General features: G+C 39.0%; 1 protein-coding gene across 6 annotated transcripts in view; it reads left to right on the top strand.

Moving 5' to 3' along the window:
• LOC105479630 (HECT and RLD domain containing E3 ubiquitin protein ligase 3) overlaps positions 1 to 5044 on the top strand; it is a 123581-nt gene extending 118537 nt beyond the window's left edge. For all 6 annotated transcript variants that reach the window (XM_011737698.2, XM_011737699.2, XM_011737701.2 and 3 more), the window contains 2 exons: positions 51 to 153; positions 2499 to 5044. In XM_011737698.2, the coding sequence (XP_011736000.2) occupies positions 51 to 153; positions 2499 to 2707 (312 nt within the window). In that variant the 3' untranslated portion in view covers positions 2708 to 5044. The remainder of the gene's footprint in view (positions 1 to 50; positions 154 to 2498) is intronic.
• The last annotated feature ends 13789 nt before the right edge of the window (positions 5045 to 18833 follow it).

Genomic DNA, 18833 nt, shown 5'->3' with positions numbered 1-18833 from the left:
TAAAATATTTTTCTAAGAGACATTTTTTTCTTTTTGTCTTTTTTGGACAGACTGCCATCTACAAGGGAGATTACTCGGCCACACATCCCACTGTAAAACTATTTTGGGAAACATTTCATGAGTTTCCATTGGAAAAGAAGAAGAAGTTTCTCTGTAAGTATCGGTAATCTCAATATGGTATTTGTCTACATTTTAGTCTTACATACAGTATAGGATGATAGGCTCCATGGCTGAGGCTTAACTCATTTAAATGGTAAAGATGAGGTAATTGTAATTCATTATATGTATGCTTTTTGTCTTAATGATATGTCAGACACGATATAGGTTGTTAATCCAGATCTGTTGCCTAACAAGAGGGTTGCATGAAAGGAAGAAAAGAAGCATCTCACTGATTTTTCTTTTCTCTTTCTCTCTCTCTTTCTTTCTTTCTTTCTTTCTTTCTTTCTTTCTTTCTTTCTTTCTTTCTTTCTTTCTTTCTTTCTTTCTTTCCTTCTTTCCTTCTTTCCTTCTTTCCTTCTTTCCTTCTTTCCTTCCTTCTTTCTTTTCTTTTCTTTTCTTTTCTTTTCTTTTTTTTCTTTCTTTTCTTTCTTTCTTTTTTTTTTTTTTTGAGACAGAGTCTTACTCTGTTGCCCAGGCTGGAGTGCAGTGGTGTGATCTCAGTTAACTGCAACCACCACCTCCTAGGTTCAGGTGATTCTCATGCCTCAGCCTCCCAAGTAGCTAGGACTACAGGCACCTGGCACCATGCCCAGCAGATTTTTGTATTTTTAGTAGAGATGGGGTTTCATCATGTTGCCCAGACTGGTCCTGGTCTTGAACTTCTGACCTCAAGTGATCTGCCTGTTTTGGCCTCCCAGAATGCTGGGATTACAAGTGTGAGCCACCACGCCCAGCCTGATTTTTAAATTATTCTAAAAATACTAATTATTTTATATATAAGTTATTCAAGTATTACATTTATGAAGTCAAATTGTTTGGATTAACCTCTCTTACCTCTCTAGCCTTTAAAATATATTACAAAGTATCCAGATGCAACTGGGAAGGTGTGATTTATAGCAGCTTTACTGGGATATAATCTGTATGCCATACTCATTTAAAGTGTGTACTTCAGTGGTTTTTTAGCATATACACACGGTTGTGAAACTATCACACAGTTAATTGTAGAATATGTTCATAGCCTCAAAAAAGAAACCCCATACCTATTAGCGGTCATTCTCCATATCTCCTCCGCCAGTCTTTCTGTCTCTATGGATTTGCCTATTCTGGACATTTCATGCAAATTGAATCATACAATATGTAGACTTTGGTGGCTGGCTGAATGACGTTTGAGAAAGGTAATAATACCTTTGGAAAGGAGAATGAATTCTAATTTACATGAACAAATTTAGCCTTTTAAAAATAGTTGAAGTATCTCTCAGTTTGTGTCTGTGTATAATCAGTGTCAGAAATTAGCTAGTGCATACTATGGAATTTTAGTCATATAAAACCAAAGCATGGGGTTTGATAGGCAGTCTATTTTGCTTTATAAGACTGGGCATATATTAGTATTAATGTAGGACTTACCCCCAGGTTCTGTTGCTCACATTGGAGCAAGGATGAGAGGAAGTGGAGATCTTACACAAGAACTCTTAGAAAGGAGGACCACTTCTCCTCTGCCTGGCCGCGTTGGCTATTGAGAAGCAGTAGTGGAAGAGCTGAAGGACAGGTTAAGGTTTGCCGAGTGAGCTTATAAGGCTGTGACATTCAAGAGATGCCTGCTCATGGTCCTGGGATTTCCCTAGAAAATGGCACTTTCTATTCATTAGACTTATGGAAATGTTTGTTAACTCTGGAGATTTTTGGCAAGAAAGTTTATGTAGCATAGCCTCAGGGAATGGCAGGTTATTTGAAAATGCTTCTTAACTAATGATTTTCTTATAGTAATTTCCAGCAATTCAACTATGAGGATGTTGTTCAGCACTAGAAAACAAGGAAAGTCAGCTGGCTCTCTTTCTCTATCTCCCTCTCTCTCTTTTGCCATGTCACAGTGCATGTCACAGGAGTGCAATGTCTAACATAATGTTTGGGTCAGCTCTTCTGGTTTAAGAAAAATGGAGACATGGAAAGGAGAGCAAATAGATCCTAAATGGAATTCCGTAGACAAGGTGGTACAGGCATCAGGCACTTCAGGTGAGAGGAGACCCTGAGGTCAGAGACTTCAGTCTTCTGCCTGGTTTCCCCCTGAGATCAACTGCTCTTTTCCTATGACAACAGTTCCTTCCCTCTTTGATTTTGGGAAATCTCCTAAAATTTGTGAGGGCATACATTTGATTGAGGCCTTTTTTTTTTCTTAAGTGCATCTAAGCATCATTCCATAGGATGCATATTGGCACATAAATGTAATTGTACTTCTCATGCAAGCCACAGGGTGTCATGCCTTCCTCTCCTGTTGCTAGAAGGACCTCTGAGATCCATTTTCCGTTTGCTTAGCTCCTAATGCCATTTCTCGTTCTCCCCAGTGTTCCTGACAGGCAGCGATCGGATTCCCATCTACGGCATGGCCAGCCTGCAGATTGTCATCCAGTCCACAGCCAGCGGGGAGGAGTACTTGCCAGTGGCCCACACTTGCTACAACCTTCTTGACCTCCCCAAGTACAGCAGCAAAGAGATTCTGAGTGCCCGGCTGACCCAGGCCCTTGACAACTATGAAGGGTTTAGTTTGGCCTGAGGCTCCTCAGCTTGTCCAATATTTCCCTTCCTTCCTCAATGTCCACATTGAGAACTATACAGAAAATCATGGGGAGTGATTTCTATTTTTTTATTGTCTAAGTGGGTTGGGACTTTAAAATCCTGAGCCTGGTTGATGTGTTTCTAGGACTGTATAGCAGTAAACAACCTTTTTGAAAAATTAGGGGTTGGGGATGGGGTAAAAAATTGGCCCTTGTATGGGAGGTGTTTTTGTTTTGTTTTAAACCAAACTACCCAGTATTCCTTGCACTTGTGAATGTGTTGCACTCTGCTGGATGAAATGGCAGTGGATTTTTAAACTTTCATTTCCCAAATATCTCTCTCAGCCCTTATCTTTTCTCACAATGCTTCCTTGTCCTTCTTTTAACTTCTCATTCCTCTATGAGAATGATTTAGACTGATCCGTCCTTTCTTATCTGCGCATGCAAGAACATCACCTTCCTCTGTACACTTGGGAATGCCTCTGGCTTGTTGCAGCCCTCCTTTAACCCAAAGGAGGAAAGGACTACTTCAGAATCTCCCAATTCCAAAAAGCTGACTCTGGGTCCATTATTTTGGCAGAACTCCTAAGAATTTATGGGAGCCTATATAAACATATCTTGCTTTTAAAAAGTTCTTGAGGGAATAGCAACTTTCCCATGGCTGTGCCTATTTCCTAGACCTTTTAAAAGATGTGCAGAGCAGCTTAGCATTCATTGTAGCTGAGCCTAATTTTGTTTTCTTGCTCATCCTTTTCCCTTTGACAATGAGGTTAATTGATAGACCCATCACCCCTTCCGCTCTCGCTTTTGGAGCAAATTGCATTAACTATTTTGAGTCTCTATATTGTCCAAGAAAAGTAGAAACAATAAATTTACTTTCCCCTTTTCTATCACCTTATGTCCTCTACTATTTTTCTCCTTGCTCCCTTCCCTAATTTTCTCCTTTTCATACCCTGCTTCCTCCCTGATTTTCCTTTCGTTTCTTCTTTATTTTATCCCATTCTTTGTTACTTGACTCAGTGCTCCCTTCCTCTCCTCTCCTAGTGGATGCATGCAGCCTTTTTTTCAATTTTTATTTAAATTGCAAAATTTTTACTCAGATTTTTTTCCTCTTCCCTAATTGCTAAGATTTAAGGACGTTCTTTATTATGAAACTTTATCACATTCGAAATGTTTGTTTACAGTGGGATTTCAGGGGGGATTGTGTTTAAATCAAATATATGTATTTTAAAAATAATGACATGCTCAACCTTCCTCATCATGGAGTAAGAAAATTCTACATGATTAAAGAATCCATGTAAGTCTAATTTTAAATTCCTGGTAACTAGAGAAAAGACTTATTTATATAAAATGAAGTATTTATGAACTGTGATAAAGCATCAAATCTTGATGAAGGATTGTAGATTTTTGCTTTTTTTGTTTTTAAAACTTATTCCAATTGCTAAATTGGTAGTTTTTCAGTCTTTATAAATACAGGATTAAAAATATATATACAGTTATATGAAATGTTTATTTTCTATGTGTGTGCATATAGTTCAATATTATGCAATAAATTTGGTGTTTTAACTTAAAACTATTTCTTATTGTACTTGCAGAATGGATAGATTGCTTTCAATAGAAGCATTAGTTCATACACTCAGATAATGTCATAGAAGGTCAGATTCGATTCCTGCATAAGAAAGTAGAGCCAAGTGCTGCAGAAATAGAGAAGAAAGCAGGGGCAAGGAGCAGATGGCATTAAGGAAGAATGAAGTTTCTGAAGGTTGGGATGGACAAAAAGGTGTTTCTCGAGGAGAGAGAGGCTTTAGCAAAGGCTCAAACATTGGGTCATATTTAGGCAAGAGTGAGGAACAGTTTGAAGGGAACATCAGAGGAAATAGACAAATAATAGTAAACAATGGTAAGTAAGACTTGGGAGAAAGAAGGTAGATTTGGGGCTGAGGAACTAGCCTAACAGTGGAGCTTTAGTAGTAGCCAAGTAGGATTTGTTTCAGTGTTCAGAACCTGAGGGTGGTAAGACCTGAGCCGGGTCTTAAGAAGGAAAATGTAGATAGTCTAAATCTGGAGGTATTGAGGTGGGAAGGACTGAAGCAGAAAGACAGGAGCTGAGACAGCAGTGACAGTGACAGTGGCAGCAACAGAACTAGAGAAGAGTGTCTGAGAGGTAGGGGGAGTGAGTGGAGGGGCTAGGAGCCTGCAGGGAGAAGGAGGTGCTAAAAGTAGATCAGAGACTGGTTCATTTAATGATTGGTGATTGTTAGGCCACTTAAGCACACCAAAAGTTTGTGAGACACAGCAAAAAAAACCAAACAAACAAAAAAAGGATTTTAAGTAAATTGATAAAGGAAGTAAAATGTATTGTTTTGCCAGATTGAATAGGTGGTTTAAAGGTGGTAAAGAGAATAGGAGCTTTCCATTAATAGCCTCTATTTAACAAACATTTAATAATCTACATAAGTGCTACATTTGAGGGGTTAAAAACAAACCCCACTACATTTAATTTTGCGCAGAAATTGCCAAATTATTTTAACTAACTTTGAGGCCTCAGAATTCTCATCTGTGAAATAAGGAGATTGGATCAGATAATTTCTAAGGTCATTTTGAGCTCTAAAATTGTATAATTCCATTACTGAGAAAGTGCCTGAACATAGAGATACCCAATACATATTTCTAAAGATTTGTTGCATGAATGAAATCTTGTGCTGCTTCTAAAACACTGTGATTTTTGTGAGATAGTTTCCTTTTCCCCTTCATTACCAATGCTTTAGAAGACTTACTTCTGCATAGGCATTTCTGGATTTGCGTACCCACCTACCAACCTTCCCTCCCCTGAAAACTTTTCAGATGCTTCTTCATTGTTTTAGTCATTTACCACTTTAATGAATTCTCTGGCAACTTTATTGTGACGGGTGGGGATCAATGACAGTGTAATGAGGCAATTACCAAATTCTGATAGTTCCATCTACTCCGTGTGAAAGTCTCTTGATGTTTTATATGGTACTCTTATCAATAATCCCAGAGAGCAGGGGTTGGCAAACTATGGCCCATGGGCTAAAATGGTTTTTACATTTTAAAAGGGTTGAAAAATTTAAAAATGGAAGGATACATGACAGAGACTGGATGGCTTACAGTGCCTAACATATTATCTAGCCCTTTACAGAAAAAAACGTACCAATCCTTATGAGACCAGACTTGCAAAAATCACAGTAACAGAGTGAAAAACCTTCCTGAAGTGTTAGGAGGAACTTGAGTCATAATTTGATGTTGAATCAGAGAGAACAAGTGTTTGGGCTTATTTGCCTCAGAGGTAAGAAAATCAAGTTTTAACTAAGATTAATCCACAGAAGTTGATACTAATACTAAGGTTTCGACCTAATAATAACTAACCTGTATTAATTGTGTGCAGTGTACCAGACCCGTTATGAGATCCCACACCAACATTTGCTATGCACTAACTAGTTTAATTGCCACCACCAGGGTCCTCCTGGCTCTGCTATTTACTAGCTGTTTGACCTTGGGCAAGTTTCTTAACCTCTCTGTGTCTGATTTTCTTCCTTTTCAAAATGAGAATAGAAATAGTGCCTACTTCATGGAGTTGTTGTGAGGATTAAATGAATTAATGGAAAACATAGAATAGCGCTTATCACATAATGAGCTCTCAGTAATTAGAATTACCATTATTATCCATTTTTCACATGAAGGAATTAATGTTTAGAGAAAATAATTGCTCATTACCACAAAATAGTGGGACCTGAACTTGACCATTAATCTGTGTTATGCCCGGCTGCTAGAGATGGGCAACAAATTGGACTAAGGCTGCTCAGTAGCCAAATAAAAAGGAATGTTGTGACGTGGCAGGTAACTTCTTTGACCACATATCTGCAAAGACATCGCCCTGAGTTCCACGTATCTGCAAAGACATCGCACTGAGTTTTGTTTTGCTGCCAGTGTGCAATTCAGTAGTGACTAGTGCAGTTCTCTTGTCATTTGCAGTGGGTCTCAAGTGAGGCTGGAGGTCTCTGTAGGTAGTTAGTAGCCAGGAACCAGGTATGCTTAATGCCTTGGATTGCATAGAACAGTTCCTCTTTATCCTGCCCAAGATGCCAGTGGGCACTGCTATGGTTTGACTGTTTGTTTCCCTCTTAAAATTTATGTGTTGAAACCTAACCCCCAAGCTGATGGTATTAGGAGGTGAGGTCTTTGGGAGGTGATTTTATCATGAGGGAAGAACCCTCATGAGTGGTATTAGTTTCCTTATAAAAGAGAACCCAGAGAGGTGCCTTGCCTTCACTACCATGTGAGGACACAGCAAGAAGGCACAATCTGTGAGAAAGTAGGCCCTCACCAGACACCACCAGTGCCTTGATCTTGGATTTCCCAGCCTCCAGAACTGTGAAAAATAAATTTCTGCTGTAAATTACCTAGTGTTTGGCATTTTGTTATAGCGACTTGACTAGACTAAGACAGGCCCCTTTGTAAAACACTGAGAGAGGGATGGACTTCATACCCTTTAGGGGATCCTTCTCTGTAGAGTTCTTTTTTTCAGAAGACTAATTTTTTTCTTTCATTAATAGGCTTTTTATTTTTGAATACTTTTTTTATTGGTACTAGTTGCACGTATTATGGGGTGCTTGTGATATTTTGATACAAGCATACAGTGCATAATGATTACATCCGGGTAATTAAGATATCAAAAACATCTATCATTTCTTTTTGTTGGTTACATTCCAAATCTTTTAGCTATTTTTAAACATGCAATACATTATTAACTATAGCCACCCTATTGTGCTATCAAACACTAGAACTTATTCCTTCTATCTAACTGTATTTTTGTACCAATTAACCAACCTCTTTTTATCCCTCTCCTCCTAGTATTTGCCCAGCCTCTGGTAACTATCATTCTATTCTCTACCAACTTTCTTAGCTCCCACATATGAATGAGAACATGCAATATTTGTCTTTCTGTGCCTGGCTTATTTCAGTTAACATCGTGACCTCCAGTTGCATCCATGTTGCTGCAAATGGTAAGATGTCATTCTATTTTCATGACTGAATAATATTCCCTCATGTTTATAGACCACATTTTCCTTATCCATTCATCTGTTGATGGATACTCAGGTTGAATCTATATAGTGGTTGTTGTGAACAGTGCTGTAACAAACATGGTAATGCCGATGTCTCTGACATACTGATTTCCTTTCAAATTTTGGGTATATATGCAGTAGTGGGATTGCTGGATCATATAGTAGATCTATTTTTAGTTTTTTGAGGAATCTCCATAGTGTTTTCTATACTGGCACTAATTTACATTCCCACCAAAGGGTGTGAGCATTCCCCTTTCTCTGCATTCCTGCCAGTGTCTGTTATTTGTTGTCTTTTAGGTAACAGCTATTTTAACAAGGATGAGATGGTGTCTCACTGTGGTTTTGATTTTCATTTCCCTCATTGTTAGTGATATTGAGTATTCTTTCAAATACCTGTTGGCTATTTATATGTCTTCTTTTGAGAAATCTCTATTTAGATCCTTTGCCCATTTCTAAATCACATATTTTTTTTTTACTCTTGAGTTGTTTGAGTTCTTTATACATTCTGGTTAACCTTTTATTGGATAGATAGTTTGCAAATATCTCCTCCCATTCTGTAGGTTGTGTCTTTACTCTGTTGATTATTCCCACTCCTGTGCAGAAGCTTTCTAGTTTTATGTAATCATATTTATCTATTCTTGCTGTTGCTGCCTGTGCTTTTGAGGTCTTACCCAGAAGATCTTTGCTCAGACCAGTGTCCTGAAGCACTTCCCCAGTGTTTTTCTTCTAGTAGTTTTATATAATAGTTTCAGGTCTTAATTTATTTCATCCATTTCAATTTGGTTTTTATACATAGTGAGAGGTATGGAATCTAGTTTCATTCTTCTGCATATGGATATCCAGTTTTCTCAGCACCAGTTATTGAAGAGGCTGTCCTTTCTCCAATGTATGTTCTTGGCACCATTGTCAAAAATGACTTGACTGTAAACGTGTGATTTTATTTCTGGGTTCTCTATTCTGTTCTATTGGTCTGTGTAGGTGCCTGTTTTCATGCCAGTACCGTGTTGTTCTGGTTTGTATGGCTTTGTAGTATTTATTTATTTATTTTTTTGACACGGAGTCTTGCTCTGTCACCCAGGCTGGAGTGCAGTGGCATGATCTTGCAAGCTCCACCTCCCAGGTTCATGCCATTCTCCTGCCTCAGCCTCCTGAATAGCTGGAACTATAGGTGCCTGCCACCACACCCAGCTAATTTTTGTATTTTTAGTAGAGACGGGGTTTCACCATGTTGGCCAGGATGGTCTCAACCTCTTGACCTCATGAGCCACCGCGTCCAGCCTGAAGTATATTTTTAAGTCAGGTAATGTGATTCCTTCAGCTTTTTTTTCTCAGGGTTGCTTTGGCTATTAGGAGTATTTTGTGATACATATGAATTTTAGAATAGTTTTTTTTTTATTGCTGTGAAGAATTTTATTGGTATTTTAATAGGGCTTGCATTGAATCTATAGATTGCTTTGGGTACCATAGATATTTAACAGTATTAGCTCTTTCAATACATGAGCATGGGGAATCTTTCCATTTATTTTTGTCTTCTTTCATTTCTTTCATCAGTGTTTTATATTTTCATTACAGAGATCCTTCACTTTGGTTAAATTTATTCCTGGGTATTTAATTTTTCATAGCTATTGTAAATAGGATTGTTTTCTTGATTTCTTTTTCAAATTGTTAGCTATTGGTGTATAGAAATGGTACTGATTTTTGTATGTTGATTTTGTATCCTGTAACTGTACTGAATTTATCAGTTCTAATAGTTTTTGGTATTCTTTAGCTTTTTCTAAATACAAGATCATGTTGCCCGTGAACAAGGATAATTTGGCTTCTTTCTCTCTAATTTGGATACCACTTCTTTCTTGTCTAATTGCTCTGGCTAGGACTTCTAGTACTGTGTTGAATAAAAGTGGTGAAAGTGGGCATCTTTCTCTTCTTCCAGATCTTTGAGGATAGGTTTTCAGTTTTCCTCTTATTAGCTGTGGGTTTGACATACATGTCCCACCTCAGCCTTCCGAGTAGCTGGGACTACAGGTGTGAGCCACCAACACCCAGCTAATTTTTGTATTTTTTGTAGAGACGGGGTTTTGCAACATATATGGCCTTTATTGTTTTGAAGTATGTTCCTTGTATACCTAGTTTTTTGAGAGTTTTTATTATGAAGGGATGTTGAATTTTAGTGAATGCTTTATTCAGCACCTGTTGAAATGATTATGTGGTTTTTCTTGATTCTGTTAATGTGATATATTGTGTTTATTGATTTGTGTATGTTTAACCATCCTTGCATCCCTGGAATGAATCTTACTTGATCATGTGAGATCTTTCTAATGTGTTGAATTTAGTTTGTTTGTATTTTCTTGAGGATGTTTTTGCATCTATGTTCATCAGAGCTATCAGATCTTTTTTTGTTGTATCCTTGTCTGGTTTGGATATCAGGGTAATGCTGGCCTAATAGAAGTATTCCCTCCTCTTTAATTCTATAGAATAGTTTGGATAGAAGTGGTATTAGCTCTTTTTTAAATGTTTGGTAGAATTCAACAGTGAATCTGTTAGGTCCTGGGTTTTTTTTTTTTTTTTTTTTTGTGGGAGGATTTATTACTGGTTCAGTCTTGTTACTCACTGTTGGTCTTAGAGGTTTCGTATTTCTGCATAGTTCAATCCTGGTAGGTTATATGTATTTAGGAATTTATCTTTTTTTCCCCTAGTTTTTCTAATTTGTTGTCATGTAGTTCATAATGGTCTCTAATGATTCTTTATATTTTTGTGGTATAAATTCTAATGTCTTCTTTTTTTTCTCTGATTTTATTTATTTGGGCCTTCTCTCTTTTTTCTTAATTAGTCTATGTAATGGTTTTTTGATTTTGCTTATTTTTTAAAAAAACAACTTTTGTTCTTCTCTATTTCTTTTAGTCTCAATTTATTTCTGCTCTGATCTTTATTATTTCTTCCCTTCTGCTAATTTTGGGTTTGGTTTATTCTTGCTCTTCTGTTTCCTTGAGGTGCATGGTTAGATTGTTTATTTGAAATATTTCTATTTTTTGATGGAGGTGTTTATTCCTATAAACTTCCCCATTAGAACTGTTTTTGCTGTATCACATAGGTTTTGGTATGTTGTGCTTACATTTTCATTTGTCACAAGGAATTTTTAGATTTCCTTTTAAATTTCTTCATAGACCCATTGATTGTTCAGAAGCATGTTAATTTTCATGAATTTGTACAGTTTCCAGCATTACTTCTGTTATTGATTTCTAGTTTTATTCCATTGTGATCAGAAAAGATACTTGATATGATTTCAATTTTTAAAAATTTGTTGGCCGGACACGGTGGCTCACGCCTGTAATCCCAGCACTTTGGGAGGCCGAGGCAAGTGAATCACGAAGTCAGGAGATCAAGACCATCCTGGTTGACACGGTATAACCCCGTCTCTACTAAAAATACAAAAAGTTAGCCGGGCGTGGTGGCGGGCGCCTGTAGTCCGAGCTACTCAGGAGGCTGAGGCAAGAGAATGGCGGGAACCCATGAAGCAGAGCTTGCAGTGAGCCGAGATTGTGCCACTGCACTCCAGCCTGGGTGACAGAGTGAGACTCCGTCTCAAAAAATATAAACAAATAAATAAAAATAAAAATTTGTTAATAATTGGGTCTGTCTTGGAGAATGTTCCATTTGCTTTTGAGAAAAATATGTATTCTGCAGCTGTTTGATGGAGTGTTCTGTAAGTATCTATTAGGTCTGTTTGATCTGAAGTGCAATTTAACTCCAATGTTCCTTGTTGATTTTCTGTGACAATTACCTGCCCATTGCTGAAAGTGAGGCATTGAAGTCCTCTATTATTGTATTGCAGTCAATCTCTCCCTTTAGGTTTATTAATATTGCTATTATATATTTGGGTACACTGGTGTTGGATACATATTACAATTGTTATATCCTCTTGCTGACTTGACGCCTTTATCGTTATGAAGGAGTCCTTTTTGTCCTTTTTTTTTTTTAACCATTCTTAAAGTAATCTGATATAATTGTAGCTACTCCTGCTCTTTTTTGGTTTTCATTTGCATGGAATATCTTTTTCCATCCCTTGACTTTCAGTCTGGTTGTCTTTATAGGTGAAGTGAGTTTCTTATTATAGACAGCATAGACTTTGGTCTTGTATTTTTAAAAAAAGTCCATTCAGCCTCTAGACGCTTTTAATTTAAGAATTTAATCCCTTTATAGTCAAGATTATTATTGATAGTTAAGGGTTTACTACCGCCATTTTGTTACTTGTTTCTAGGTTGTTTTGTAGATCCTTTCTTCTGTTTTTCCTTTCTTCCTATATTTCTTTGTGATTAAGTGATTTCCTCTAGTAACATGTTTTGATTCTATGCTCTCTATTTTTAGCACATCTCTTGTAGGTTTTTGCTTTGTGGTTACCAAGAGGCTTACAGAAACATCTGAGAATTGTAACAGGTTATTTTAAATTGATAATGATTTAACTTTTATTACAAGGAAAACTATGAAAAATAAACTCTAGTCTAATCCGCCCCACACATTTTGACTTTTTGTTAAAAAGTTGACATATTTTTATATTGCCTATCCTTAACCAATTGCTACACTTACTATTGTTTTTAATAGTTTTGTCTTTAAGTTTTCAGACTTGTGATATAAGCGGTTTACTTTCCACATTTACAGTATTATTCTGATTTTGTCCGTTTTATTACTTTTACCAGTGAGTTTTATACCTTCAGATGTCTTGTTTATTTTACTTTTTTTTTTTTAGTAGAGATGGGGTTTTGCTATGTTGGCCTGGCTGGTCTTAAACTCTTGGCCTCAAATGATCCACCCACCTCAGCCTCCCAAAGTGCTGGGATTACAGGCATGAGCCACCATGCCCAGCTAGATGTTTTCCTATTACATGTTGGCATCCATTATATTCAGATTGCAGAACTCTGTTTAGCATTTCTTATAAAACAGGTATGGTGTTGATTAATTCCCTCAGCTTTTGTTTGTATGTTTGTGTTTCTTCTCCTTTATATTTAAAGGATAGCTTTGCTGGGTAGGGTATTCTTGGTTGACATTTTCTTCAGCACTTTGAATATAACATCACACCCTTTCCTGGACTGTAGGGTTTCCACTGAGAAGTCTGCTGAAAGCTGTATTGGATGTGATATTTTTCTTTTGTCTTGCTGATTAGAGTTTTTCTCTCTTTGTCTTTGATTTCTGCTAATTTGATTATGATGCTCCTTGGGGGATAATTCCTCTTTCATTTGAATTTGATTGGTGACTTCTCAGCTCCTGTACCTGGATGCTGTTCGTCTTTCTAAATTTGGGAAATTTTCAGCCATTTGTTCTTTAAATATACTTTCTAGGCCTTTTTTTTTCCTTGTCTGCTTTAGGAATTCCAATTACATGGAGGTTAGTACACTTGATGGTGTAGCATAATTTTTGTAGGCCTTCTTCACTATTTTCATTCTCTTTTCTGTTTACTATTCTGACTGGATAATTTCATATATTCTGGCTTGAAGCTTGCTAATTATTTCCTGTTTAATCAAGTCTGCTGTTAAAACTTTCTCAGGAGTTTTTCAGTTCAGTTATTGTATTCTTAGTTTTAGGATTTCTCTTTGATTTCTTTTAATTTTTTTCTATTTCTTTGTCATTGTCTCCTTTTGTTTCTGGATTGTTTTTCAAATTTCACTTCCCATCCTGGGGAGGACTTATATTGAGCACTGGAACTAAACGACTGTACTGGAACGGACTTGTTGCCCTGTTGTCATTTCCAGTCTCGTGAAGGCACAGTGAATATCAAAAATTAAATGATGTTCTAGAACTAAATTGCTGCCCTGCCATTGTTTCCTTGTCTGGGGAAGACTTATAGCAAATACCAGAGTTTAAATGCTGCCCTGAAACAACACTGCTGCCCTGCCATTGTTTTCCAGTCTGAGGAAGACTTAAGAGGGCACTGGAACTTAATCTCGACCTTTTAGTTGTTTCTGAGCTAGAGGAAGACTCCACTCACGCACCTGGGATTTGTGGAAAACCCAGCTGGGGATTTGGGCCTTCTTCTGGATTGTGCTCCTGAAGCACTATGGTCCTGGCCAGTCTGTTTAACTTGGTATCCCTACTGATCAGAGTGCTGAGATCAGCTTTCTATGATGAACACCCTGGTCATTGTTTCCAACTCACCCCAAGTAGTTAAGCTTTCCTGACACTCCCAATGGTTCTGATCGAATAGGACCAGAATAGACTTCCCATGAAGATTCCTAGATCAGTGGGGAGATTGAATATTCACCTCCAGTTCCCTCCTTCACCAGCAACCATGGGTCTAGGGAAAATCTCTGTGAGTGGCACTGTGCCAGCTTAGGGGAAGAGGTATAAAATGTAAAATGTGTAAAGTGACTGTTCATCCTACCTGTCATGGCTTCTCTCAATTCTGTGTGCCTAGGTGGTTTCTCTGCTTCTCCCCTGAGTTCTGGTATATTCATGGTGGTATTCTTGTCATTGAATGGTTTCTAATTGTATTTTTGTCAGGGGCGTGATGCTGGGGGATTGTCTATTCCACCATCTTGCTAATATCACTCTGAAACTCTATTTTTGAATAATTTTAGATCTATAGAAAAGTAGCAGAAATAATAGAGTTCTTTGATTTTTCACTCAGTGTCCCCAAATGTTAACATAGCACCATGGTATAGTTATCAACACCAAGGAACCAATATTAGGAAATTACTATTCAAGAAACTTCACACTTTTCTTTTGGATTTTATCAGTTTTCCCACTGATGTCTGTCCTAAGGTCTGATCGAGGATCCCACAGTGCATGTATTTCAACAGGCTTTTAGTAAATATTGGGATTCCAGGCTTTGCCTCTGGCTAGATATGAGAGTGCAAATCGTCTGTGCCCCTCCACCTCCCCAGGCAGTCATGCTGTCCAATCTTGGGACATAGGGTAAAGTGAAGGGCCTCTTTAGGCAGGCAGGTAAGTCGTCAGGCCACTCCATGGGCCCTGGGAGACCATGAGCACACAGCTGGGCCCTTCTTCGGCAAGCGGCTCTGTGTTCTCAGTAGTAGGAATAAGTAGACATTGAGGCCTCAATAGTTGGCAAAAAGCAGAGCTTCCTGTGGGAAAAATACTTTGAATAAGGAAGAAAAAGGACATTTGTATTATATAAGTTTGGCTATCTCTAATTTAAAGAAAGTTAAACTTTATTGCACAATGACTACTAGTTCTTTCTTCTTCCTTCTCCTCCTCCTCCTTCTCCTTCTCCTCTTCCTTTTCCTTTTTCTCCTCTGTCTCTTCCTCCTTCTCTTTGTCCTTTTCTCCTTCTCCTCCTCCTTCTCTCTTTCCCTGTTTCTCCTTCTCTTCCTCCTTCTCATTCTTCCCCTTCTTCTTGTCCTTCGTTTCCTCCTCCTCCTCCTCCTCTCAAATTTAGTTTTCCACGGAATCCCCTGTCCTTTGGAATTTTTTTTTCTTTTTTCTTTGCTTAGTATCTGTTCATTTCTCCCAGAATCATAGTTTGGAATTAATGTCCAAATAGTAGTTAATCAGATGATAGAGATTAAAGTGAAGGGAGGGCATACACTGGAATAGCAAAATATATTTGCAGTGAAACCCAATGAATAGAATACTTCATGTTAGGGTCAAGTATCGGAGGAAAAACAAATACTTTCATTAAAATCAAAGCTACTTTTCAGAATTTCATTATATTCTTTTAATGAGAAATGTATGTGTTGGTTGTCGTCTTGTCGTCTTTGACTCTTAAAATGTAACCAAGCAAAAAGTGCCTAAGAATGTGATGCTACATTGCCTTTAACTTAACTTCGTTAGTAGCAGAGGTTCCATGAGTTATGAGTACTCTGCTCTGTGAATGTCTCCATTTTTGAGGTGCCTTTGTGCAGTATTGATAGGAACCATGCCTGGGCTCCACTTACAGACTTCTGTTGGTGAACAGGATCTCACAAAGCAGAACAGAAGTTTGTGATAAGGAAGAGGACGAAGAGAGCAGGTCCTCGTGTTCTTCAGAAACAGTGAACATTATCCTACTGATTTTGGACAAAGGGAGTTCTCCAGTAGGAAGTGACACAGAACTTATCACAGTGCCTTTCCAATCCAGGTTTTTGGTAATGAGTGATGAATGAATCCCATGAGAGCAGAGCCCCGTGGAGCGGGTGGCAAATGTTGCTCTCTGACTACAGTTCTCTGCTTAGGGATGCTAACATAGACTGCCTCAGATGCAGGCAGGGCTGCTTGTCCACACTGCTCAGGTGTGGCTTTGCATTAACATCTGTAGTGCCCTTTACTTGTGCAGTGAGATACCTAGGATATGCAACAGAATAGGTGCTGGAAGAGGTGTCCACTACAGTGTGGACAGACTCTTTGGATCTGTATTAATAACAGCCTCTCCCATGGATTAGCTAGTCCAGGCTTTGGTGCTTTATTTCCTCCCAGAATAATGGAGTGTGTACTCCTTAGCTATTTGTAGCACCAAGAAAATTAATCCAGATGTCATCTTTTTTTTTTTTTTTTTTTTTTTTTTGTTCCTCTAGTGTGGCTGGATACTTGGCAGGGCACACAATCACATGGTCTTCAGATCTTCTAAAAGCTGATTTTCCTGGGCCTAATCCCATGAGAGTTGGAGACAGTCTATGATAATTACTGATTCAGCTCCTGCTGGTGTTGAACTTACTGAGAAACTTAAACAAGAATTAAAATACACACCCACACACCCCTCAGATGGAGCCAAACACTAAACCAGATTAGTCTTTTGTGGTTACCTTTTCTTTAGGATTAGGAGGATCAGAAAGCAAGAGCAGATTCTGAAACACTGTAACCCCATTCCCCACTGGGTCATAAGAGGCTGGTGCTCTTGAGGACGAAGGTTGGCAGCAGGTGCCAACTAGGTACTGGCTTGTGGTCCCAGCAGAGCTGGCCTGCCACAGCCCAAGCTTCTTGTTTTGGTTAAAAAATGGGTCTTTTGGCTTTTCATGCCTGGACATTCTCTGGGACTCAGATGTTTGTGAACCAGGTTCAAGGACTCTCAAGTTCAAGTCACTGGCAGATTGGAGAGAAGACCTAGAAGTTCTAAGTGTCTGAGGTAATGAGAGGAGGGACGCAAAGCCTTATTCAATGAGACTGCAAAGTCACCTGAATGGGAAAGCTCGCCCTATTGCTGGCCTCGGCAATGGCACCTTCAGGTTGTCTCCTGTACGGGTTGATGAGGGAGTGGAGGACCCCAGGTCTCTTAGCGTCAGCCTTGGCCACAGGTTTCGATGAATTATGTTGGTTAGGAGCGTGCCAAAATCAGAGCAACTACCCTCCCAAGGGGACGTTCGGTTTTCAGTTGTTAAAAATACACCCTGAGACAGAAATTTCAGGACACTTAAGTGACTTTGAAATCCATCCAAAGTTTACTCTGTTCCTTCACTCCACACATCTCAGGCATTTCCGTGTTGGTCTCAGCTGCCATGTCAATGGTTTATTCTTTTTACATGTTGGAGCAGATCTGGACCTCCCAAAACATTTTGGGGAGAAGTAGACTTAGAGGGGTTTTCCCTGCTCTGTGAGAGAAGGAATTTAGCAAGCATTAATTTTTCTAAGAAGGTGGCACAAGTTTTGATGTGATGTGCTGGAAAATAGTAATAGTCACAATTTATCATATTCCCCCAAGAAAATGGGATGATGTTCCCATAGAATCTTACTCATCCTGTTAGCAATAACTTGTATTCTCTTTCTGATTCACACCAACAAGGATCAGAGGGTGTTGGTGGGGGAAATGATACGGTGAAATACACTTCGTTTTTTGCAGGGATTCAGAATGTGTCGCTGGACTTCAAGATAGGAAGAATGTGTGCCTTGAGGCTGATGATAGTAACCACCCCACCCACCATCATCTATTAAGGATTTACTGTGTGGTCACTTTACAGTCATCCAAGTAAATTTCCATAATCACCTGATAAGATGGGTACCGCTTTTCAGAAAAAGAAACATTTCTGGAGGGTAAGTAACGCAAATCATACAGCTGAGCCATCTGTCTGCATCTCAAGCATCAAGGCAGCATTTGGCCTCTGTGGGTGTTGTCAAATGTGCTGGTCTCTGTTAACTCAGGGTTTTGGATTAATTGGTGGAGCTGCTCATTTCCATAAAAACCCAGGATGCAGTCTGCAGCCTCTATTTAAAGTGAGGTCCTTGGGCGAGCAGCCCGGCAGCACCCGGCAGCTTGTCAGCAGAACGTCAGGCACTCCCTGGAGCTACAGCACCAGATCCCCAGGCAGGCGCACGTGCATCCAAGTTTGAGCCGCACTGCTTTCTGCTACTACGGAGGAATGTATCCCTCCCCTTCGTCTCATCTTGTCCAGTAATTTTAAATTATTTAAAAGTTACAGAAAATCATAGTGTCTCAAAATGGCTTACCAAGAAACACTCAAAGCTGTAGGATCAGAAGCTTGACATGAAGGTTTCTGCACATCTTTGAACTGCTTTACAGAAAGAATAATCCAGACATCTAAAAGATTACAATTTCAGAATTCATAGTAACATGGGGATCTTCTTGGTGTCAGAACTGAGTTCTTGCTGAGGTGTGCACTGGGCCGTGTCCCCCAGGCAGCTGCAGCACAACACGGAGTCACCCTTGCTGTCTAAGCCTTGTTGTTGGAGGGGAAGGGTGAGGACCAAGCTGTCAACAATCCCAGACCTGCCAAGTCCCATTTGTCTGTGTGCCTGCCAGGATTCTAAAACTGCAATTGGGAATTCTGACTTTCACTGAATGTGCAAATCTGTGTATATACAGCCTTGGTGAGCTGACCCCGTCAGGGATGACTGTGATACACTTTGTCTTACAGGATTCAGAATCCATAGCTAGAAGAGGTAATAGGCCATTGGGAGGGCCTGCTTCTCCTCAGCCCGCCCCCACCCCGCGTGGGTCTCCATTCTGATATTTTCATTCAGGTACTTCACAGTTCTGCAAGCTATGATAGGACTAGAAGTGAAAACATTGTTGGGGGGATTCAGAGGACATCAGACTTTGTACTAGGCTGTGGAACCTGGTGTACTTGGGCTTGTATAACTTTCTGGTCCCTCAAAAGAGGCA

Source organism: Macaca nemestrina, chromosome 3, assembly GCF_043159975.1.
Source record: "Macaca nemestrina isolate mMacNem1 chromosome 3, mMacNem.hap1, whole genome shotgun sequence".
Taxonomy (NCBI): domain Eukaryota; kingdom Metazoa; phylum Chordata; class Mammalia; order Primates; family Cercopithecidae; genus Macaca; species Macaca nemestrina.
The sequence above is the reverse complement of the archived record's forward strand: the minus strand, read 5'-3'. Positions and strand labels throughout refer to the sequence as shown.